This window comes from Trachurus trachurus (genome assembly GCF_905171665.1).
Source record: "Trachurus trachurus genome assembly, chromosome: 10".
NCBI classification, from domain to species: Eukaryota; Metazoa; Chordata; class Actinopteri; order Carangiformes; family Carangidae; genus Trachurus; species Trachurus trachurus.
Window position 1 is genome coordinate 37,882,527 of NC_139894.1, and position 24,322 is coordinate 37,906,848.

Here is a 24,322-nt window from a genome sequence, read left to right on the forward strand (position 1 = left end):
AGAACCCGAAGAAGTGACCAAGAGGTTCAGAAGTGGATCCTACTAAAAAGAAAAAGCCTTCCCGTTCGGAAGAAGGTCTGTTGGCGAAGAGAGTGACAAACGGTAGCGGTGGGGAGGGGGGGCGGGTTACACCGGGCCATACGCCATATTGAGGTGCCGGCTGCATCGTTGTAATAACGCAGAAATCCTCTAGGGGGCGATAGAAGTTACGCACTATAGCTTTAAAGTCATTTATGCTCAGACTTGGTGGTTTATAGATACATCCAATGATTGTATGATTATCAGTTTCATGAATACACTCTCACCAAGAGACTTAATACACACTTCAATATCATGCCTTTCCTTATAGTCTAGACAAGTGCCACCCATTTATCCTCTCTGCATCTGTATACATGATTATAGTTCTCAATACCATACATATCTGCATTTTCCTTTAACCAAGTTTCTGAAACTCCCACTGCAGAGAAGGTGTGATTCACATAAGGGAGGCAGAGGGTAAGTATACGTCATAGTTTTTTGGAATACTACCAACATTAATATGCAAGAAGGAGGAAGGAGGTTGGAGGAAAATATTCTTTCATGTTATAAGACCATATCATTGGCATCCCTATGGTACTGTCCCAATCCCCCACCACAGTTGGACAATATCATTATCAGGTTTTCTTGCTTTATCGTGAAGCAGCTGCACAGGAGACTTGGTATTGAGGGGCTCTCTCTCCCATCATGCCCCATCTGGTCTAACCCCATTTTATCAACCAGAGATGGCACCTTAAATAACAAAAGCTGGCAGCAACATGGCATACTAACGGTTGGTCAAATCTTTAGTGATTCTCTTCTATCTTTTCAACAAATTAAAAATGTATTTAATATCACAAAGTCCTCATTTTAACATATGCGCAGATAGCATCCATCATGAATAAGAAATGTAAAGAAGGCGCTGTTCCCGCCTCCTGCCCTGATTGGGATGCACTATTAAGGAAGGCAACCCTGTCAAAAGGCACAGTCTCCAACATCTATAGCAGGGGTGCTCACACTTTTTCAGCCTGAGAGCTACTTTTAAAATGACCAAGTCAAAATGATCTACCAACATTATTAATGATTCACGTTTATTTATATAGCCTACTATATGAACATATACATAACACTTAATATACAATATGTCGGTGTAGCCTGTCGGACTATGCGCTGCAGCTGCATTTACCGTGCGCCCCTGTCTGTATGTGAACCTGTGTCTGTCTATGTGCGGGCAGAGATGAGAGATGGTGTTTTTTTAATAACCATGCTAGCGTTTCACCATCTCTCATCTCCGCCAGTCAGCCTCTCAACCTGCCGCCTCTCTCGCGTGCGGGCGCACCGCACGTAAACACACATGAGGGAAAAAAAAAAAAAAGTTTTTTTTTTGGGACACTTTTTTTTTTCTGTTTGTGGGAAACACTGATCAAGCTGTGCGTACGCACAACTCTCCGCCATATTCCATTGATAAATCACACCGGACCCAAGAATGGTGCAGACATGAACACACCTCATATTCCACCCCCAGAATGCCTCAGCACAACCATATATGGTCAGCACGTGCATAATTAAGTAGCCATGTGCGCTCTGTGGCCGCGGTAACAAAGTGACAACAAAGACAACGGGCGGAGAGCGTGATTCACCCGGAGTGATGCTTCAGCGGACCTGCCCTCGCTTTTGAGGTCGGTTGTGAGTAAAATGCCTGCTGTCCAGACAACTGTGTTTTTTTGAATATAGCCTACTTTTTCTTTTTTGTTCTTCATCACGCGATCGACCCACACTGTCTTCGCGATCGACCGATCGACGTAATGAGCACCCCTGATCTATAGCTTACTGTTTAGACCTGCCCCTGGTGCCTATGCTCCTGTTCAGCTGGCCTGGGAACATGACCTTAATACATCATTAACATCCTCTCAGTGGAATGGTATCTGGAGATCTGCATTGTATGCTTCGAAATGTGTGAGATTCAGAATTGTACAGTACAAGATTTTATGCAGAGCTTACATTACCCCAGTTACATTATCCAAAATGAACAAGGAACACCAAGACTTATGCTGGCATAGCTGTGGCTCCCGAGGCACATTGCTTCATCTACTGTGGGACTGTCCAGCAGTTAAATCTCTCTGGGAAGACGCTATATCATATATGTCATCACTTTTCAAGGTGAAGTTCCCCATTTGTCCAACAATATGCCTACTTAGTATGAGACCAGTCAACACTTGGGGAGCCACAGTAAACCGGCTCTGGACTCTGGGCTGTCTTACCATCAAAAGACTTATTCTAATGAACTGGAAAGTTCGCAAACCGGGATGTTTCACCAGAGAGTCATGGTTGGGAGAATATGGAAAGGGCAGCATGCCTGCTAAAAGACTTTGACCAAAGACTGGATGACCACTGGGACATTATTTATAACAGCCTCATGAATTGATTTGCATTTCCCTCTTTATTTCTTTTTCATTTAATTGAATGACACTCTTGCAACCCCCCCCCCCCCCCCCCTTTTTTTTAATTTATTAATTTATTATTATTATTATTATTTTTTTTTTTTAGTCCAAGTCTGTCCTGTATGTGTGTGGGATTTGTTTGTCTGTTGTTTTAAGTTGTAAATGCTCATAAAAAAAACATTCTTAATAGCAAAAAAAATATGCAAGAAGGAGAGGTTATTTTCCTTTTTAAATTGATCATTGATATAGTTAGAATTAAAATCCTCTTCCAACAGATAATTGCAGTTAGACAAGAGGGTTTGTTTCATGTCCAAAAGACAATTCATATCTGGATCATTGCTACATAATATATCATTTGAGAGTGAGTCACCTCTAACAATACCTTCAACAGGATCAAGGGTGACTACACAGTTTGGTTTAACCTTTGGCTTCTTCTTAGATTGTTGCTCAGACAAGTTGTGAAGTTCAGCATTATCAATATGACTAAAAGGAAAGTCCATGAGTGATTAGATTATTTCTTTTAAGTGCTGCCAATACAAGACAAGTGGAAAACAACAGAAACATACAAAGACAAAAACAACCCATCAAAGGGTTAGACAAGACAAATAATTATAAGACCTCTGAGTACTTGTCAGCAGCATGGTCACCACAGACTGACAGTGTCACAGTAAGAACCACTTGTACAGATCAAGCACCACTCTGTACTCCTTGTTCATGGCCATGTGATGACAGGCCTGGCAGATAGCGTGTGCAAACTCCTGCCTCTCCTCCGTCGGATGGTTGTTGACTGTGTAGAAACGCCGCCAATCAAAATATTTGACATACGTCTGATTATCCTCATCCAGCCTGAGGAGGAAGTTAGCCAGGGTCATGGCATCAGGAAAGTCATTTACATGTATGAAAGAGGAACCTGGGGCAAAGTCCTCATAGTTGTTTCTTGGTGGACCCAAAACTACTGGCACAGTGCCAGCTGCCAGAGGACCAGTGAATATTTCTGTGATGTAATCTCTGTGGATTGAATCCTCAAAAGAAAGGAAGAATTTGCAGCTGCTAATAGTCTGAAAATAGTTGTCACCCCTCAAGGTCTCCCCAGAGGAGCTGAAAAACATGTGCACCTTTATGTATTTTCTAAGCTCCATGTAAAAGCGCTGTCTCTCCAGTGTCCCATTGAGCTCGTGTTCATTCACCATCCAACAGAGCAGTTGTTGTTTCTTTGGAATGACAAAGTCCTCAGCTGGTTTCTCTCTGACAGTCAGTTTCCAGTGGACGTGGATGTCTGCGTCCTTCCTGTAGCTCAGCGTTAGGTTGAATAGTCCCTGAATGCCTGCTATCCTGCGCGTGTTGGTGGGTGAGTCCATGTTAAACCAGATCCACCTCTGAAATCTGGGTCTGGGCGAGGCAGGAAGGTTGGAGAGGTCATCCTGGATGGCTCTGTGAAATATCACAACGGCCTCAGCCCTGGAGTATAAAGACCTGTCGTCTGTGAGGAGGCAGCTGTCCATGTTGAAAAGCTTCTTGCAGTCTTGGAAATCAAAATGTTTGTTTTCAGGCCAGAACCACAGCAGCACGACAGGTTTTTCCGTCTGTTGTTGAACTTGTTTCACCGCAGTGTTTTTGGGCCGCCATGAATTAGCCAGGAGAGGATAACATCGGGGAGATGGAGCTGATGTGTAGTACATTAAAATCAGGATTATGACTCCAGCCAGCATGAGAGTCACCGTCAGGGGGACGCGTAACACAGAAGAAATGGAAGAAGGAGCCATATCAACACGGCAAGGGAGGAGAACCTCTTCTGATGATTATTGGCAACACAAACTGAAAGAGATAAACAATATGAACTAAGTGTAAAATCACAAACAGCAGCAGTAAGAATTCATAATCCTAGATTTGTAAAATAAAGAATACTGAATAGATAAATAAAGAGAGAAAAAGCCCCGGGACAGCTGGAAATGCTGTTGCTGCATGAAGGCTGAGTGTGTAAATGTTGTGCAGGGTTAGGGTTAAGACTGAGGGGCTGGACCCGGACAACACAGATCAGGGGAAACTCGTTTGGTTTTTTCTACTTCTCTCTGTGACATCTGACTGATGTCCCACTGACTCATCAGCCCAACCTCTGTCAGACTGCGCTCAGGCATCGGTGACTCGGAGATTTGACTTTAAAATGACAGATTTTCATAAAAATTGGGTAAAGGTGTCTGTGACGCGTTTGGAAAATTTTGATGAAATGAGGTGTTGTAGTAGCTGGTGTATCATGTATGTATCAACTTTAAAAAGGAAAACAATAGAGAAATTACGGGTATGACCTTTTTGAGATTGAAGTAACTTTATTATTTTCAATACATGAGGTCATAAACAAAATGGTTAATAATAAAATAATAATAATACATTTAATTTAGAGGTGCCTTTCTTGACACCCAAGGTCACCTACATCTACAAAGTGAAACAACAGACAAAACAAATATTTTGCATAAAAGTTATAATAACCATTACTATCTGCATTCTTGGAGGTTCTAGTGTTACAACCACAAAATAACCAAAACTAACCTTTATTTTCATCAGAGGTGAATACATTAATTCTGTAATACAGTAATAGTCGATAAAATATCAGAAAACTGAGCAGAAAACACTGAAACAAAAGCCTAAACTGTCATCTATCAAATGCTGATCTCACTTTTGCTCCTCATGACCAGTACCATCCATAGAGGTCGTGAACTACACTGTAATCCCTGTCTTTGGACATGTGATCGCAGGCGAGGCAGACGGGCTGAAGGAATTCATTTTCGAGTGACAGGAGATGAGGAGTGGCTGTGTAGTACTTCCTCCACTCAAAGTAACGCATGTACGCTTCATCATCTGTATCCAGGTGGTTTAGGAACTCTGCCAGAGATTTAGGATCAGAGAAGTCATTGATGTGAATGAAGGAATCGGAGGGAATGAATTGCTCGTAGTTTTCCCGTGGTGGACCTAAAACTACAGGGACCGTCCCTGCCGCGAAAGGCCCGTTTACCTTCTCAGTGATGTAGTCTCTGTGGATTGAATTCTCAAATGACAGGTAGAATTTACAGCTAGCAATGGTGGAGTAGTAGTCCTCATCACGTTAGCGCTTCCCTGAAAAAGCACCAAAGACGTGGACGTGGATGTGTTTCGACAGTTTGCGGTAATAGGACTCTCTCACTGCTGTTCCATACACCGGGTTGTTGTTACTGACGATCCAACACACCAGTTTGTCTTTCTTGGGCAGGACAAAGTCGTCTTTCATGTCCGTTTTCCTGATCACGAGCTCATCCCTCGCCGTGATGTCAGCATCTCGTCTGTAGCTCAGTGTTAAGTTAAACAGGTTCTCCAGACCAGGAATCTTTGCTGTGTTGGTAGGAGACTCCACATGGTACCAGATCCACTTCTGAAAAGCTGGACGTGGCTCCTGAGGCAGGTTTTTTAAATTAAAGTCTATATCTTTGTGGAAGATAATCACTCCCTTTGCTTTACTGTACAAGGATCTATCATTTGTCAGGAGGCAGCTGTCAATGTTGAAGTGGGGTAAACAGCCACTGAGATCAAACCTCACACCAAAAGGCCAGAACCACAACAGGACTATGGGCTTTTCAGAAGTTTTGTCACTGACCAATATGGACGTATATCGACAAACTAGGGCTGTTGCTTCAAAATACAGAACAAAGCCGATGATGGTGAAAGCAGCAACTAGTGCTAACCACAACGTTTTCCATGTGGCTGCGGTCGTCATCTGTGGAGGCAGAGAAACAGAGTCATGTGATCAATTCTGTAACTGTGTTATGAATGAGCCAGAATGTGGTGGGTTGGATTTTAGATTTTTTAACAGATAGAACACAAAGAGTCAAAGTGAATGGTATTTTATCTGAGTCACTGTGTTCCTCTACTGGCTCACCTCAGGGATGTGTTCTCTCCCCTCTACTTTTTATTCTTTACACAAATATGTGCAGGAGTGCTTATGAAAACAGGCACATTTTAAAATTTGCAGACGACACAGTCATTGTGAGTTTGTTGCACAACAATGAATCCAGCCATGGCCCAGTCTTGCAGGATTTTATTAGTTGGTGTGATCTCTCTTTTTTGGTGCTCAACACATCCAAGACAAAGGACATGACTATTGATTTTAGGGCACAGACTCCAAATTGTGACCCCACAGTCATTAAGGGCCAATCTGTGGACTGTGTGGAAAACTATAAATATCAGGGGACTGTAATTGATTCTAAACTGTCTTTTAACAAGAACTGTGAAGCAGTGTGTAAGAGGGGACATCAGCGTCTGTTTTATCTTCGGAAATTGTCCAGTTTTAACATTGACAAAACTATGCTCGGGCTATTTTATCGAGCTTTTATTGAGTCCGTGTTATCTTTTGCCCTGGTGTCCTGGTTTGGTAATCTGTCACTACAGGACAAAAATTCCCTGAACCAGATTATCAAATGGGCTGGTAGGATAATTGGCGAGCCTCAACTTACCATGGCAGCCCTCTATGACACACAGCTGCAGCATAAAGCCAGCGCTATTCGTAATGACTGCTCACATCCTTTGCACGGGGAGTTCCAGCTCCTTCGCTCTGGCTGTCGTTTTGTGGCCCCTAAGGGCAGGACAAAACGGTATAGAAGTAGCTTCATACCCACAGCAATTGTAATGCTGAATAGTAAAGCCACAAGGTGATCTTGTTCATATTGAACTTAGCTGACCCTAGGGACATGTAGAAGCACTTTTCTATGCAGAAGCACTTTTCTATTTCTATGACTTTGACCATGTATTTTGATTATATTGTCTTTTAATATCTGTGATTTGTATGTCATGATGTCTGTGTGTGGCTGTTTTTTATACTCGGATTGCTGAGTGCCTGTCTGCACAACAAATTTACCAGCTGGTATTAATAAAGAAACCTTGACCTTGATAGTAACTCTAGTGACCAATAGCTAAACATAGAAAGTAAATGTCCAATCATAGATCATGGTTCATGTCTCCATGCATTGGAACAGTGTGAACAGGGCTCTGGTATCCAACACACACATGCATCCCAGTGTTGGGATTACTTTAAAAAAAAAAAAGTAATTAGTTATAGTTAGTTGTTACTTTCCCCAAAAAGTAAATGAGGTGAGTTAGGCTTTTTTGTTGTTGTTGTTCTGACACATGCATATGTCCGTGTGTCTGCTGTGAAATATTACTTAAAGCAGATATCAGCTTCACGGCCGTTTCGGCTAATGCTGCGTTCAAGGCAGGCTTTTGAAACCGTAAGTTACAGCTTCAAGTCACAACTACGACTTGGTAGCGTTCCAGGTAACCCGTAGCTCGTGTTTTTACCATCCTGTTGTCTGTGAAAGTTCCCTATAACGGCCACTCGTAACTTCCGACCCGTGAACTCGTACCAGATCGAACTGGTATGACTTCACAGGAAGGAAAAACACAAAGTACGAGTTTCTTTGAACGCACCATGAGTTAGCAGCCCCCGCCCTTGTCAGGCATCAATTGGTCCTCGTGCTACGTCACCACATTCACGCGCATCCCTTGGCTGCACACACAGCCCTTCATGCCGTTCTCTCTCCTCATTGGATAACACTTGTATCCCACAAGGAAAATTTTCTCCTCGGGTTACAGCAGAGCAGAGTGACGGAGAGACTCGTGTTTAGGCTGAAATACTTCATGTAAGTGATTGCTGACGGAAAATAGGACTATTTAGGACTTATATTAACAAAAACATTCCACTGATATCTGCTTTAAGGCACGCACCAATAGAATTAATTAGTCAAAGTTCCTGTTATCAGTTAACGGTGTGCATCCCTAGTAGCCGTCTTGCACATCTTTGTCCTTGACGATGTACAATCAGGAGGTTGTCCAAGTGACGAATAAGCACTGGACAGGTGCTACTGAAAATACCAAATTAAAAGGAATGCTGATATTTTTTATGCAGTGTTTACAAAGTTGTCCACTTAGTGAACTATTGGACTTTCCTGGTGTGAATACGCCCTTAGACTTCCATCCCTAATCCCATTTATCTGGAATTAACAACTTTCTCAGTATTCCTCCACACAGGCAGGCTCAGCGGGGCGATGTATCACGCAGCCATCAGCTGTTTGGATCAGCGGCGTGTGTACTGAATTCAGATGAAACTGAGGTCATCGTGTTTGGACCTAAGCACCTCAGGGACACTTTCTCTAATCAGATCACTACTCTAGATGGCATCACCCTGACGCCGAGTACAACTGCGAGGAACCTTGGAGTCATTAAGATTAGGAATATCCTCTCCCAGAGTGATGCTGAGAAACTGGTGCATGCATTTATCACTTCTAGGCTGGACTACTGTAACTCTCTCCTGTCAGGATGTCTGAAAAACTCTCTAAAGAGTCTCCACCTGGTCCAGAACTCTGCCGCGAGGGTTAGTTAGGAAGAGAGAACACATCTCTCCCACTTTAGCTTCTGTAGTTTCTGCTGACTTATAAATCTCTTAAAGATAGAGCGCCATCTGAAAGAACTCATTATTCCTTACTGTCCTACCAGAGCACTCCACTCCCAAAATGCAGGTCTGTTAGTGACTCCTGGTATCTCTAAAAACAGACTGGGGGGTAGAGCCTTCAGTTACTCCTTCACTGTGGAACCAGCTCTCTCCATGGGTCAAAGAGGCAGACACTCTAACTACATTTAAGTCTAGACTTAAGACCTTCCTTTATGACAGAGCTTTTAGTTAGGGCTGGTTCAGGTAGCTCTGAACCATTTTACTGCTGGGGGACACATCTGTTTACATGGAGCCATCTCCTCTCCTCCCCCCTCCTCTCCCCTCCTCTCCTCTCCTCTCCTCACCTTTTAGCACATTTTTGAACTGTCATTATCATTATCTGTTGCACTTTGTACTTTTACCTTGGTGTAGCTATAAAATGGTTCAGAGCTACCTGAACCAGCCCTAACTAAAAGCCCTGTCATAAAGGAAGATCTTAAGTCTAGACTTAAATGTAGTTAGAGTGTCTGCCTCTTTGACCCATGGAGAGAGCTGGTTCCACAGTAAAGGAGCCCGGTAACTGAAGGCTCTACCTCCCAGTCTGTTTTTAGAGATACTGGGAGTCACTAACAGACCTGCATTCTGGGAGCGGAGTGCTCTGGTAGGACAGTAAGGAATGATTAGTTCTTTCAGATAGGATGGAGCTTTATCATTAAGAGCCTTATAAGTCAGCAGAAGGATTTTGAAGTCTATTCTAAATCCTACAGGAAGCCAGTGGAGAGAAGCTAAAGTGGGAGAGATGTGCTCTCTCTTCCTAACTCCTGTCAAAACCCTTGCTGCGTTATTCTGGACCAGCTGGAGACTCGTTAGAGAGTTTTTCGGACATCCTGACAGGAGAGAGTTGCAGTAGTCTAGCCTAGAAGTGATAAATGCATGCACCAGTTTCTCAGCATCACTCTGGGAGAGGATATTCCTAATCTTAGTGATACTGCGCAGATGGAAGAAGGCGGTCCTAGTCACGTGTTTTACTAGGACCCATGTCGGCGCTAATGACACCCAGCTTCGCTAGTCGGAGTTAACTAAGGTTAATATGGCTTCGGTGTGCAACTTTGCAAAGACAATGTCGGACTCCGTAATTTTCTCTGGCCCGCTGCCCAATTTAGCGAGTGACGATATGTTTAGCCGCATGCGTTCATTCCATCGCTGGATGTCTAGGTGGTGCTTAGATAACAATGTGGCTTACATAGATAACTGGACCTCCCTCTGGGGAAAGACTGGTCTGATTCGGAGAGATGGCGTCCATCCTACTCTGGATGGCACATCCCTCCTATCTAGGAATATAGGGCACTTTATTAGCCATGCTAATCCCTGACAAGCACCCAGAGTTCAGACCAGCAGGCAGAGCCGCAGTTTAACACGCCCCTCTGCTGGGTCCTTCGTGTTGTCACCCACCCAGCCTATAGAAACTGTGTCTGCCTCGAGGCTGTCTAAGCCTAAACCCGAATCTAGAGTTGTTTATAGCAACTACCACTGCTCCAGCAAGCCAACCTAATAGAACTATTAAATGTGGTTTGCTCAATATTCGTTCTCTCCCATCCAAGTCTCTCCTAGTGAATGACTTAATTACAAGTCACCATATTGACATATTAACACTCACTGAGACCTGGTTGCAGCAAGATGAATATGTTAGTTTGAATGAATCTACCCCTCCTAGTTACATTAACTGTCATGTGCCTCGTAACACTGGCCGAGGAGGAGGAGTGGCTGCTATTTATCAGTCAAATCTGATTATCAACCCTAGACATAATAGTTCATATAATACATTTGAAAGCCTTACTGTCAGCCTCTCTCACCCAGACTGGCAGAGGTGGGAGAAAGTCCCTATGTTGCAAGTCCAAGTAGAGTCTCAAGTCTTTGCTCTCAAGTCCCAAGTCAAGTCCAAGTCCTAAGATTTTTGTTTCGAGTCCCAACCAAGTCCTAAGATTTTTTTTCAAGTCCCAACCAAGTCCTAAGATTTTTTTTCAAGTCCCAACCAAGTCCTAAGATTTTTGTTTCGAGTCCCAAACAAATCGATTATAATTAATGATAAGTAAAGATCATGACCACGCCTCAATTGTTAAGTTGTTTATATTTTATTGTTAATGTTCTGAAACCTATTCATCTGTTTATTTTTTATTAATATTCTATTGTGATATGCTTTGTCAATATAAGCACTGCCTTCTCATGCCAATAAAGCTATTTAAAATTGACGTACAGTAACACACCAGAAATCTTGTGTGATCAAACGTGATCTGACGTAGTCTGTTGATGGTAGCCATGGAGCATGGATGTATTATATAGATCCATGCCATGGAGCCGTTAGCCACACTGGTTTTTTATGCTACGTGTGCTGCAGTCAGCTGCTTCTTTATTGGTTACATTCAATTTCACGTCACATTCTGCGGAGCCGGTGACTCGAGATTGTCGGCTTCCCCTACACACAAGCCAACTTTTGATCCAAACGGTCACGATTGTTGGGACCAACAATCGTAAATACTGAACATGTTCAATATTTACGATCGTTGGGAGAATTTAAATCTTAACACACCACACACCACAGGAGAATCTCATAAAATACTCTTAAAGGGATAGTTCACCCTAGAATGATATTTCGCTCATTATCTACTCACCCTCATGTTGACTAAGGGCTGGAAGAATTATCAGAGTCCACCGTCCCTTCTCTGAGTTACAGGGGGTCTTGGCGTAGCAGTGCATTTCAATGCAATGGTTGCAAAGGGACACCAGAGCTCTTCGTAAAAAAACACACACAAAAAAACATCCAAATACCTCCATGATGCTCGTATGTAATGTCCGTCTTGTGCTGAAGCCCCAAATTGCGTAATTGTCCCGAAAATTTTTTAATAAGTCTATATTTTAAGCTTGTTTGTAGCGGAAGCTTCTCGAAGCTCCTCTTCCTGGTCCGTCCAAATCTCGCGTGATTCGCAGTAACCGCACTGACGCCGGCGCAAATCGAAATATCATTCTAGGGTGAACTATCCCTTTAAGAGCCAAGCTAATCGGGCAATTTTTGTCATTGGTCGGAAGGGGGAAAATCGGGGCAAAATCAGCCAGATTATCTTTATGTGTGTGGTAGGAATTAGTGTGTTGGCATTAATTATACAGCCAAGACTGATAACAGGAGTGGGTTCTATATAGAACGTCTCTGGCTGGCTGCTGCAGTATAACATTGATGTGACACTTTTTAAAATATTTTAATATTTGTGCTTGCTGCTTGTGACTTGACTTGAATTCAAGTCAAGAGGGTTAAGTCCAAGTAGAGTCTCAAGTCTTTGCTCTCAAGTCCAAGTAGAGTCTCAAGTCTTTGGCATCAAGTCCCAAGCGAGTCCAAGTCTTTTTTTGATTTGATCAAGCAAGTCTTAAGTCATCAAAATCGGGACTGAAGTCCAAGTCAAGTCTCAAGTCTCAAGTCCAAGTCCACACCTCTGCAGACTGGAAAGCAGAAAAACCACTCTTACTTGCTGTACTGTATCGTCCTGCCGCACCTTATTCTGAGTTCCTAGACGAATTCCCTGACTTTCTGTCAAATTTAGCAATGAGCTCAGACAAAGTCATTATAGTAGGTGACTTTAACATTCATGTGGACGTCGATGATGATTGTCTGGCAACTGCATTCAAGTCACTTTTGGATTCAGTCGGCTTCTCTCAGAGGGTAAACAAACCCACTCACACTTTTAATCATATCCTTGACTTAGTTACTTATGGAATAGAAGCTGACCATGTCACAGTTCTTCCTCAGAACCCCGTCTTGTCTGACCATTCTTTAATAACATTTGAATTTACTCTAACAAATTATATCCTACCTGGGAAAAAATCCCGCTACAGTAGATGTCTATCTGACACTGCTGTTTCTAGATTTAAAGAGCTTATTCCAGCAGAGCTTGCTGCCACATCCTGAAACAATATTATGGGCAGTTATGCTGATTTCACCCCCACACAGGTGGACTATCTTGTGGATAGCACTGCAGCAGCACTCCTTGGGACACTTGATGCTGTAGCTCCCCTGAAAAAGAAAGTTATCAACCAGAAAAGAATAGCTCCCTGGTACAGCCCAAACTTGCGCGCTTTGAAACAGAAGACCAGACAGCTGGAAAGGAAAACACATTCCAGCCAACATGAGGAAGACCGTCAAGCCTGGAAGGATAGTTTATTAATATATAAAAAAGAACTCCGTAATGCTAGAAGCAATTACTATTCATCTTTAAAGCAGAACTATGCAAGTCGGCCGGAAATAGCTCGCTCCTTCGTTGGTTTCTCTTTTTTTTCCCTCTCCGGGGCTCCCCCACAGTTCTGGGAGGCACATGTCACTGTCGTAAAAAAAAAAAAAAAAAAAACTCGCCGCCACCACCACCTCCTCCACCCCCTCCCTACACGTGCTTGTGTTTACTGCTGAAGGTAGAGAGCGGTGTTTGCTAAGCCCTGCTAGCACGGAGCTAACGCTAACACGGCGCTAACGCTAATACGGAGCTAACGCTAATACGGCCACACACAGACAAAGACACAAAGACACAGACATACACACACATGAATAAAGGTTCCAAAACGCGAAGGCCTGTGTGTGTCATGATGTATTACATTATCTTATCAAAGATCCATGGTGTGTGTGTGTCCGTGTTAGCATTAGCTCCGTGTTAGCCACAAGCCGAACTTCTAAACATTTCATGTTTCCATGGTTTCCTCCGACTTTCCGAACTCAAACCAATCACGATTCATGACATGCATGACGTCATCTGCGTTCTTATCTCGTACTGCTGTAAGGCAGTTTCTCGCGATAGTTCTATCCATTGATGAGATTTGGGACACCGAGACGGAGGACTGATCTTGCAAGTGCGGTTTTCAGCCAGACCCCATTCACCTCATAAAAAGTCACTCAACCATCACAGTGTCTCTGAGCCACAATAATTACAGCCGAAATCCTGCATAGTTCTGCTTTAATAGAAAAGAATAAGAACAACCCCAGGTTCCTTTTCAACACTGTGGCCAGGCTAACCAAGAACCATAGTGTCGTTGAGCCATCCATCCCTCCAACTCTCAGCAGTAATGACTTCCTAACTTTCTTTACCGAAAAGATAGTTAATATTAGAACGAAAATTGCCAGTAATGGAGCACAGATTATGGTACCCATAGAAGCACCTCCCAGACTTGGTACACACTTGGACAGCTTCTCTCCCATCGACCTGTCAGGGGCTGTCCCATTCCTCCACACTTGGCTCAGTGCACTTGGTTACGCACACACTTTGGTGACGTTTTGCCGGCGGAACGTATATTTACATATAGTGTGCAAGCATGTGTTAAGTGGCCAAGCGTGTGGGGGGATATTTAAAAGCAATCGGGACACACTTGACAAGTGCAGCCTGTGCCATTGCGCACAGTAGCACAACTACGACACACACAGCACAGCAACAGTTTTAATAAACAGTGCTGCTGGATCAGTCTCATCTACTCCTAAAGTGTCTCTATGCACAAGATTCAGATCATAAACATGTAAGCCCAACTCTGTAGGCTAAGTAAATAAAACAAACAAGAAAAACGAAAAAATAAAAACATGAACAGAGCATGATGAATATAAAATATGACATTAAAAAGTCATAATTATGAGATAGAAAGTTAATTTAATTGTATTGAGATTAATTAAATCGCATTTCCTAAACGTGGCTTGTGGCTGCCGGTGACGGCGGACTTCACCGTGGTGCATTGTGGGATTTATACTTGGCCAAATACCGCTCGGATGCGGTCTTACCATAAGTGTGGGTAAAGTGCAAATCAAGCGCGCTGCACTTTCAGTCGTTGGAGAAACGGGACACACTTGCGCACTGACACTAAGCTCATGAACGCGCACGCCAAGTGCCCAAGTGTGTAAGTGTGATCGAGTGTGCATATTGGGACAGGCCCTCAGACTTAACTTCTGCAATTACTTCTTCCAAGTCAGCCACATGTCTGCTGGATCCAGTCCCGACAAGACTACTTAAGGATGTCTTCCCCTTAATTAACATTTCTTTTCTTAACCAAATCAATCTTTCCTTAGCCACAGGCTACGTGCCACAGGCCTTCAAGGTGGCTGTCATTAACCCTTTACTTAAAAAACCTTCTCTTGACCCAGATGTCCTAGCCAACTATCGGCCTATATCCAACCTTCCTTACATCTCTAAGATCTTGAGAAGGTTGTCCTGGAGCAGCTACATGAACATCTGCACAGCAACGAGCTCTTTGAAGCTTTCCAATCTGGATTCAGAGAACACCATAGCACTGAAACAGCACTTGTCAAAGTCTCTAATGATCTTCTTATAGCTTCAGACAGAGGTCTCGTCTCTGTACTTGTACTTTTGGACCTCAGTGCTGCATTCGACACCATCGACCACAGCCATGTAAAGCCCTTTGAGACAAACTGTTTGTAAAAATGGGCTATACAAATAAAATTGCCTTGCCTTGCCTTAATTTTTCAACAAATACTTAAATAGTCAAGTGACTTTGCAGCTGATATAGCACGTTGTTGAAGTCATCTTGAAGTTCAAAGTTGCATTTCATTTCAATCTGAGAGCATGAGTATAAACAAGAAACATGTTAACACAAACCAAGAGAGAAAGACAAAGAGGTAAAGAGACAGATCAGGTGAAAAATGCACCAACAAGGTTGTTGAGTCAGAAATAGTTGAATATTGCAAAAAGTATGAATAGTTGAAAAGAAAAGGCAGGCAGGGTGGACAAAAAGCTGCACAATTTGATGTATGAATTGTTGAAATCACACAGTATGAAAGACTAGTTGAAGACCAAAAAAGGGAAGAAGAACTCGGAATAAGTATAAAGAAAATGGCGGAGAGGAAGAACAATAGTGAAGAACAATAATGTCAATGCTTTTCAGCATTCTTCATTCACTTTTGCATTTGCGCAAAATTTTGCATTGAAGTCAATGGGACGGGCGAAAAAAAAAGAGCAAATAAGAACAATCATTGGAGTTTAACAAACGTCTACTGCTCAGGCATACTTTCACCTAGAGACTTCATTTAAACTTTAAACAGTAGACACAGGTCTTGTGTATTGGCGTATTATTCCACGTTTTGATAGGTATTATAGTTTTTGATCAATCACTGATCAATGACCATGATCATTTTTGGAGAAATGATGAGTGTATAATGGGTGTGTATTGCACGGAATGTTTGTGTCAGAGTGCGTGACATCATCGGTTAGAGTGAGAGAGAGTTCTCTTTCCACACTTGGCCCGGCCACAATTTACACTCTACACACATGATTTTTTTTTTTAATTTGTAAGACAAACTTGTTCTGTTTCTCACCATGTGCTCAAAATATCAGAGAGATTTACAGAATTTGAATCATCAGCCTCTAAGTGTGGCCACGTCTGTCTCTGCTCCTCATTGACTCTGAGAGAAGCAGAACGGACTGAAGTTTTAAAACTGCCAGAGTCTCCAAAATATTTACTGTATTAACACCAAATCGTACCAAATTTTTCAGTAAGTCCTTACAGCACCGTTGATCTGTGTTTTTTTCTGATAGGAGTTACCGTTTTGTCACGCTAAGCCTTTTGCGAGACCAGTGCAGAGGCAGAAAATCGCTCTTTTTCTCCACGTTTCTGTCTGTCTCAGCCTGGGGGGCCCCTATCATCATTGGCAACCACCTCAAGTTGCCGTGGTAACGTTTGATTCTCAGGCCAGAGCTCGTTAAGGTTCATAAACAATCCACCTGGCGCTCGTTAAAATGTTTGTAAACACACACACACGATAAATCAGACTGACACAGGATGCAGCTCATAACATGTGTCAAGTCAGTCACACACACACACACACACACATACAGACTCTAGAACCAGCTTCATGTGATTACAGTTACACACACACACACACACACACACACACACACACACACACATCAAAACACACACACACACACACACACATCAAAACACACAGGTTATGCGCACATTCCTGTCCCACACTATCACACACAGGTAACTTCAGCTCCTCCATATCAGTGCTTATAGAAAGATGATCATGTGTCTGTCTGATCATTTCTGTCTTGACCTTAAGATCGTGGGTTTGATTCCCATGTTGACAGAGATGGCAAAACCGGCCGTAGCTCCCGTGGCCCTCTCAAAATTTCCCAGAGGAAATTTTCTAGTTCACATTGCTCTCCTCCTCCGACGCACCTATCTGTCCACCAGTGTGCAAAACCATTTCCACTGCAATTTCTGACAGTTAAACATTGCACAACTATTAACCTTTACTCATTTAAACAGAATACATGAGAGCAACAGCAACTGTCTTTTTTTTAAAAGATCTTTTATATGCTTTTGTTTTCATTTACTGATGGCAACTAGGCTATAGAATGTGGGTGTGTATTTTATTGAAAGCAAGGCTGGGTGTGCATATGAATATAGGCTTCAGTGAGGTTTTTTCTAGTTGCTGTGTAAGCAAAACATATTGTCTCTCTACAATGAAAACAAAGACCTTTTAACTGTGGAAAATCTTAGGCCTATTCAAAATCTGCATTTGGGCAACACTGCCATATAATAGGCCAAACACTGAAATAAATTTCTTCATTTGATCAATTTCACGTCAGAGCAGCATTGTTAGATTGACAGGTTATTATCATTGCACGCTACTTTTATTTTGACATTACACTTCACTTCTGGTCTGTCTGCCGACATATATTCCTAAATGAGAAGAAAGAATTTACAGAAATCGTTTTCCCATTTGTTATTCCTAAACAGAAAAAAAAACGTTTGTTTTTCAGTTTTACCGTTTTTGTTTCAAAACAAAAAAACAGACCAATTTTTCTGTTTTTCTGATTTTGTTTTGACACAGAAAAACTAACCATACACGGATTCAGACGATCACACATGTATGCGTGTGACTGTATATGGCTTGTGTGACTGGTGACTGAGTTTCATATCAATATTGATCAGGCAGATTAGTCCATGCTATGCTATGTTGTCATGATAATTAATAAGTAACAAGCTTGTAATAATAATAATAATAATAACAAAGAACAGTTTTCTTACCTGTTTGGTTGAATGAGATCAGGTGGAGCAGAGAGCGGTCTGTTGATACTTCTGTTCTCTCCTCAGTCCTTTTATAGATCAGGGATCTGGACTTTGGCTCTTCATACGTAATGGGAGGAATGAAATCACTCCAGGAATGGAGTGTTCAAATTGAGTACTTCATTTGATACTTTTTTTTCAATCTCATTTGAACGATTAACTTGACAATACATTTTTTAAAGGATCATAGGGCAGGATCAATGAGAACGGCCAGTGACGCGACGGCCGCTGCGGGTAACTACAGCAACCAGCGAAGCCACCGGCACGGGAGCGCGCACAGATTCTTTACTGTTTACTTTACTCTTTACGGTCTTTCCTATCTGCTCTCAAAGAGGGAGGGGGTATTTTACTGTAGGTACGGTAGGTACTGTAGGTATTTCATAGCTGTTGGGACCAGTGCCCGGTGTGATGGCCCGTGGCCCTAATGAGAGCCATTTATGTCAAATGGCAGTGCCTGGTGGTGTTCATATGTCTGCAACGTGTTACATGTTGTTGCTCAACTGTAGAAATGATTCTGTACCTTCTGCCAACTGGATTTTTTGATTTTGAAGAGGACATTACACAGCAAGGACATTACACAGAGACTGAAGTTATGGAGTACTTGAATATACCTGGATCCAACTGGGAGGTTCTCTCCAGGTTCCCCAGGATTAAGGAAATCGCAAAGCAGTACAACACTCCAATACCTTCATGTGCACCGGTCGAAAGGCTTTTCAGCCTGGGCAGTATTGTTCTGACCCCAAGAAGGAACAGGCTGTCAGATTTGAAAGACTTTTACTTAAGCGATACAATCGTTATTTCGAAGAATAGAGGGAAAAAAATTGAATTTTAATTGCTTAATTGTGATTCCAGGCTCCTCCTGGCAACATGTCGAAGTGTCCTTGGGCAAGACACTGAACCCACACTTGCCCCCCGATGTGTCCATTGGGTGTACGAATGTGTGAATGGTTAGATTTCTGCGCTGCCAAGCGCTGTATGAATGTGTGTGAAAGGGTGAATGTGACCAACAGTGTAAAGCGCTTTGAGTGGTCCAAGAGACTAGAAAAGCGCTATATAAGTGCAAGTCCATTTACCATTTACAGGGAATAATAAATTGAATTGAATAAATGTGAGTTTCTTTATTAGTTTATGAGTTGTTGTTTTTTACACTGGGCAGCGGTTCTCAGTGTATCAGATCAAACCTGATTAAGGATATTAGTAAACTCATTATTCGGCCACTCTGAGCTCGGACCTCCGGACCAAAACAGCTGTTTCCTCCTGGGAGAGGTTCGGCCTCTGGCGTCGCTGTCTCCATCGTCCATGTCAAAGTATAAAAAATGACAAACTTGCAGTGCGCATCGCCCGCGGCGCAGTTAAAGGTGAGGAGAGGAGCTCATTTGATTGGTGAAGATCCAAATCGGCTGTGTAAATCCCACTTCTCCTCCTCCTGTCTCCCTCCCGCCCTGTCTCCTCCCCCTTTGCCGTTTGCACCGGTAGGAGGGACGAGGGGAGGGCTTGCGCTGGCCTAAGTCGGACCGCGCTGCTCACCAAATAATTGGAGTTTTACAAACATCTACTGCTCAGACCTGGACACGCCTCGTTGGCGTGGCGAAGCTGCGCTGAGCTTAGACTTCGCTCGGTCTAGGAAACTAGGGCCTTATGTGAACAACACAATAGTACAACAATATGTACTCAGGTAAAAGTAAAATTACTGATTTAAAAAATTACTCAAAAAAGTACAAGTACACAAAAAAACTACTTAATTACAATAACGAGGGTAAATGTAACTCGTTACTTGGTGTTGCTCGTTTCTACCTTATTTATATAGTTTGGTTTTGCACTTTTTCGCCTGTCAAGAGTTCAATTTTGCACTGTTCTTGTGTAAACCCAGAGCCCTAGACACAAAAAATTACTAAGATTGATTCCCAACATGTATAGGTTCCCATTTCAAATGTCAAATCTGAACTTCATGTGCAATAACAATATTTTACATTATTTCACTAAACCCATTTTTAAAAAAAACCATGGTTCGTTTTTGTGTTTTACTTATTTAAACTGCTCTTGCGTCCATACCATGTTCAATAATCATTTGCCAGATGTTAAAAATTCAAGTTTAAGTACACCTGGGAAAAGGGGTCAAAGCACACAGACACATACATTTCCTTATCATCTTATAGCCATAATAAAAACATAACATAACCTGACAAAGGACAAATGGAACGAAACGTTGATAAAGTTCAATGACCGTACTGGTTTTCTCCTGTCACCTGTCTGCCTTTGGAGGTGTGCATCAGCTTTTAGTGGTGTATAGCCATGATAAAAAAAAATGTCCTCATTAGGTAAAGAGTTAAAGGAATAGTTCACCAAAAAATGAAATTCAGTCATTATTGACTCACCCTCATGCTGATGAATACTCCAGAGTAGTTAATTCCTCAAAGTGCATCTGGAGACCCGGGAGGAGGGTTCGTAGTCCAACGAAATCCTTATATGAGAGTCGATAGCACCCAACACAAAAAGGTCCATAAAACTACAAAAAACCTTGTAATATTCCTCCTTACTGCTCGTCCACTGCAATCCAAGTGCCCTGAAGGGATATAGTTCAGGGTTATGCTAAATCAGAGTATATATATCTAAATCTTTAATGAAGCAGTTTCAGAGTAGTAGTGTTGGTTAAATTGTAACTTGTTCCAGGAAGAATGGGAGAATGGAGGCTGTAAGATAAGAGCCTCCAACCCGGTGTCCCAGCTACACCACCACACAAACGTCTCCTGTAACCTGTAATCTCTTGGTTATGACTGATAAGACTAGACAAATATACACATGGCCAAGGTTGGGAGTAACGCGTTACAAAAGTTACGTAATTACAGTAGTATTACCATTTACTGTAACACAGTAAAATAACGCATTACAAATAAACTTTTGGGCCTGATCTACTTAGGGTTTTCTTGTAGGCTATAAAAACATGTGCAAACTTATCAGTTGTGGGGACTGTGCCTGCTTCTGGATTTAATACGTTTGTAAAGGAGGCGCTAATCAGCCCGGCAGCTTGTGAGACAGCTGTGTTTGCCTACGTCATCTTTCTTGAAGTGAACAAACCCCTCGGTGTATGTTTGAAGTCATCTAATGTTGTCTGTTCAAAATAGTGGTTTTGTGGGACGTAAACAGCCTAAACAGTCTAAGATCCGTCCGCTCCAATTATGCACTGTTGATGCGATGCAGGGACATACAGAACTACTGCTGAACAGGAGACATTAAAAAGAAAATCCACAGGTTCATTCTGTTATAGCTAAAATATTAGGAAACTAGAGCCCCAGGTGGAATTTGCCTGGAATTGTCCTGTAAAGTCTTATTGCTCTGACTCACAGTTCATGTCAACTCACGTCATCTGCAGGTTATTGTTTCACTTCACTGCTCTGACTCTACACGCAGCGCTGACTGACTGACTGACACACACACACACACACACACACACACACACACACACACACACACACACACACACACCAGGGCCGTAGCCAGGGTTTTGAAATTGGTGAGGTCCGGGGGGGGGGGGGGGATGGAATGGAGGGGTTTTGGGTTTTGTAAAGGCGGGGTGTAACCGGCAGCGGCTAGCATATAACTCCCTCTCGTTACGTAATATGATGCCATGTTGAAAAAAAGCAGTTTTTGGCACTTTGCTCAAAACTGTCACTTTTTTGGTGAAATATCTCCCCAAATGTCTTGAATAACATTTAAAATCCTCAATAACTTTTCAAAAGGTAAATTTTGGACCAGATTACACATGCATTTTGTGAAGAATTTAACCTGCAATATGCTCTTTAAGAGAGTTATGGGGTGCCAAAACAACGGTGAAGCTTCAAACTCGCAGAATCGTTAGGAGAGAGAGAAGTCATGATGAAAAAAAAGGTAATTTCTCATTTAACAAATCTCATGAAGCTTTATGTATTGTGAACATTACATAACATTTGAGACATTTGATGAAAATAGAATGACAGAATGACAACATGCTCAAAAAGCGATTTTACAAAATGTCATTTTAAGGTGCGTGCACACTGGACCTTTTATTTTTGTCGCTGTCGCTCGTATCGCTCCAAAGAAATCGCCAAATTGACGAGCGAATGGAGCTGAGCGACAGACTCGCATTTTCGCTATGATGACGTCATGCCCACTGCCATGTGTCTCTGTTTACACCGGCACCACCGGGATTACGGCAGCCAATCAGCGCTGAGCGACGAGCGACTGACGGCCAGAGAGTTGGGATTTCTCATCTCGAGCGACAGAACGATTTTTCGCCTGAACGATTAAACGCTCAATCGCTTGTTTGCATTGACTTAACATGTATACTCGTTGCCAGCAAGAAAAAAAAAAGGTCCGGTGTGAACGCAGCTTAAGGCTTGTGTTCTATACTTATCTATTACTGTATTCATATTTCAAGCAGTTGAAATTTTTCAAAAAGCAGACTTCAAATTTCCAGCATTTGGCCTATATTATTTCTTTATTCAGTGTTCTTGGACAAATTGGCCTCAGTGTACTCTGAGCGTAAGTTCTAATATTTAGACAAAAAACACTTGAGTATTGTTACATCTGCACATATCTTAAAAACGTGACATTAAGAAAATATGTAAAATTTGAGGAAATTGCCTCAGACCTCAGAGGCGCATAATCATGTATTGTGTATTCAGTTTTAAGCAGTAGATATGTGTTTGTGCTTAGGGAGGGCCACAAACAAAAAATCTTGTTTAGGGCCACCGAAATCCTAGGGCTGGCCCTGTGAATGTGTCACAGCTTCTATATTTCAGTGTGTCTGACAGTGTCACAGTAAGAACCACTTGTACAGATCAAGCACCACTCTGTACTCCTTGTTCATGGCCACGTGATGACAGGCCTGGCAGATAGCGTGTGCAAACTCCTGCCTCTCCTCCGTGGGATGGCGTTTGAATGTGTAGAAACGCCGCCAATCAAAATATTTGACATACGTCCGATTATCCTCATCCAGCCTGAGGAGGAAGTTAGCCAGGGTCATGGCATCAGGAAAGTCATTTACATGTATGAAAGAGGAACCTGGGGCAAAGTCCTCATAGTTGTTTCTTGGTGGACCCAAAACTACTGGCACAGTGCCAGCTGCCAGAGGACCAGTGAATATTTCTGTGATGTAATCTCTGTGGATTGAATCCTCAAAAGAAAGGAAGAATTTGCAGCTGCTAATAGTCTGAAAATAGTTGTCACCCCTCAAGGTCTCCCCAGAGGAGCTGAAAAACATGTGCACCTTTATGTATTTTGTAAGCTCCATGTAAAAGCGCTGTCTCTCCAGTGTCCCATTGAGCTCGTGTTCATTCACCATCCAACAGAGCAGTTGTTGTTTCTTTGGAATGACAAAGTCCTCAGCTGGTTTCTCTCTGACAGTCAGTTTCCAGTGAACGTGGATGTCTGCGTCCTTCCTGTAGCTCAGCGTTAGGTTGAATAGTCCCTGAATGCCTGCTATCCTGCGCGTGTTGGTGGGTGAGTCCATGTTAAACCAGATCCACCTCTGAAATCTGGGTCTGGGCGAGGCAGGAAGGTTGGAGAGGTCGTCCTGGATGGCTCTGTGAAATATCACAACGGCCTCAGCCCTGGAGTATAAAGACCTGTCGTCTGTGAGGAGGCAGCTGTCAATGTTGAAAAGCTTCTTGCAGTCTTGGAAATCAAAATGTTTGTTTTCAGGCCAGAACCACAGCAGCACGACAGGTTTTTCTGTCTGTTGTTTAACTTGTTTCACCGCAGTGTTGTTGGGCCGCCATGAATTAGCCAGGAGAGGATAACATTGGGGAGATGGAGCTGATGTGTAGTACATTAAAATCAGGATTATGACTCCAGCCAGCATGAGAGTCACCATCAGGTTGACGCGTAAGACAGAAGAAATGGGAGAAGGAGCCATATCAACACGGCAAGAGAGGAGAACCTCTTCTGATGATTATTGGCAACACAAACTGAAAGAGATAAAACAATATAAACAAAGTGTTAAATCACAAACAGCAGCGGTAAGAGTTCATAATCCTAGATTTGTAAAATAAATAATACTGAATAGATAAATAAAGAGAGAAAAAGCCCCGGGACAGCTGGAAATGCTGTTGCTGCATGAAGGCTGAGTGTGTAAATGTTGTGCAGGGTTAGGGTTAAGACTGAGGGGCTGGACCAGGACAACACAGATCAGGGGAAACTCGTTTGGCTTTTTTCTACTTCTCTCTGTGACATCTGACTGATGTCCCACTGACTCATCAGCCCAACCTCTGTCAGACTGCGCTCAGGCATCGGTGACTTGAAGATTTGACAACGGATTTTCATAACGATTAGG

At 42.6% G+C, this 24,322-nt stretch overlaps 1 protein-coding gene and 1 pseudogene across 2 annotated transcripts; both read right to left on the bottom strand.

The window, feature by feature from the left end:
• Positions 1-3,118: 3,118 nt before the first annotated feature.
• On the bottom strand, positions 3,119-4,219 carry LOC310992931 (4-galactosyl-N-acetylglucosaminide 3-alpha-L-fucosyltransferase 9-like; the record flags this gene model as incomplete). The annotated part of the gene is made up of 1 exon (XM_083981161.1): positions 3,119-4,219. The coding sequence occupies one exon, from the start codon at positions 4,217-4,219 to the stop codon at positions 3,119-3,121; it is 1,101 nt and encodes a 366-aa protein (XP_083837287.1).
• Positions 4,220-5,136: 917 nt separating this feature from the next.
• On the bottom strand, positions 5,137-23,905 carry LOC310992932 (4-galactosyl-N-acetylglucosaminide 3-alpha-L-fucosyltransferase 9-like; annotated as a pseudogene). The gene is made up of 2 exons: positions 23,616-23,905; positions 5,137-5,953 (listed from the first exon to the last, which is right to left on the bottom strand). The product of its transcript is annotated as a 4-galactosyl-N-acetylglucosaminide 3-alpha-L-fucosyltransferase 9-like (transcript).
• Between the last annotated feature and the right edge of the window lie 417 nt (positions 23,906-24,322).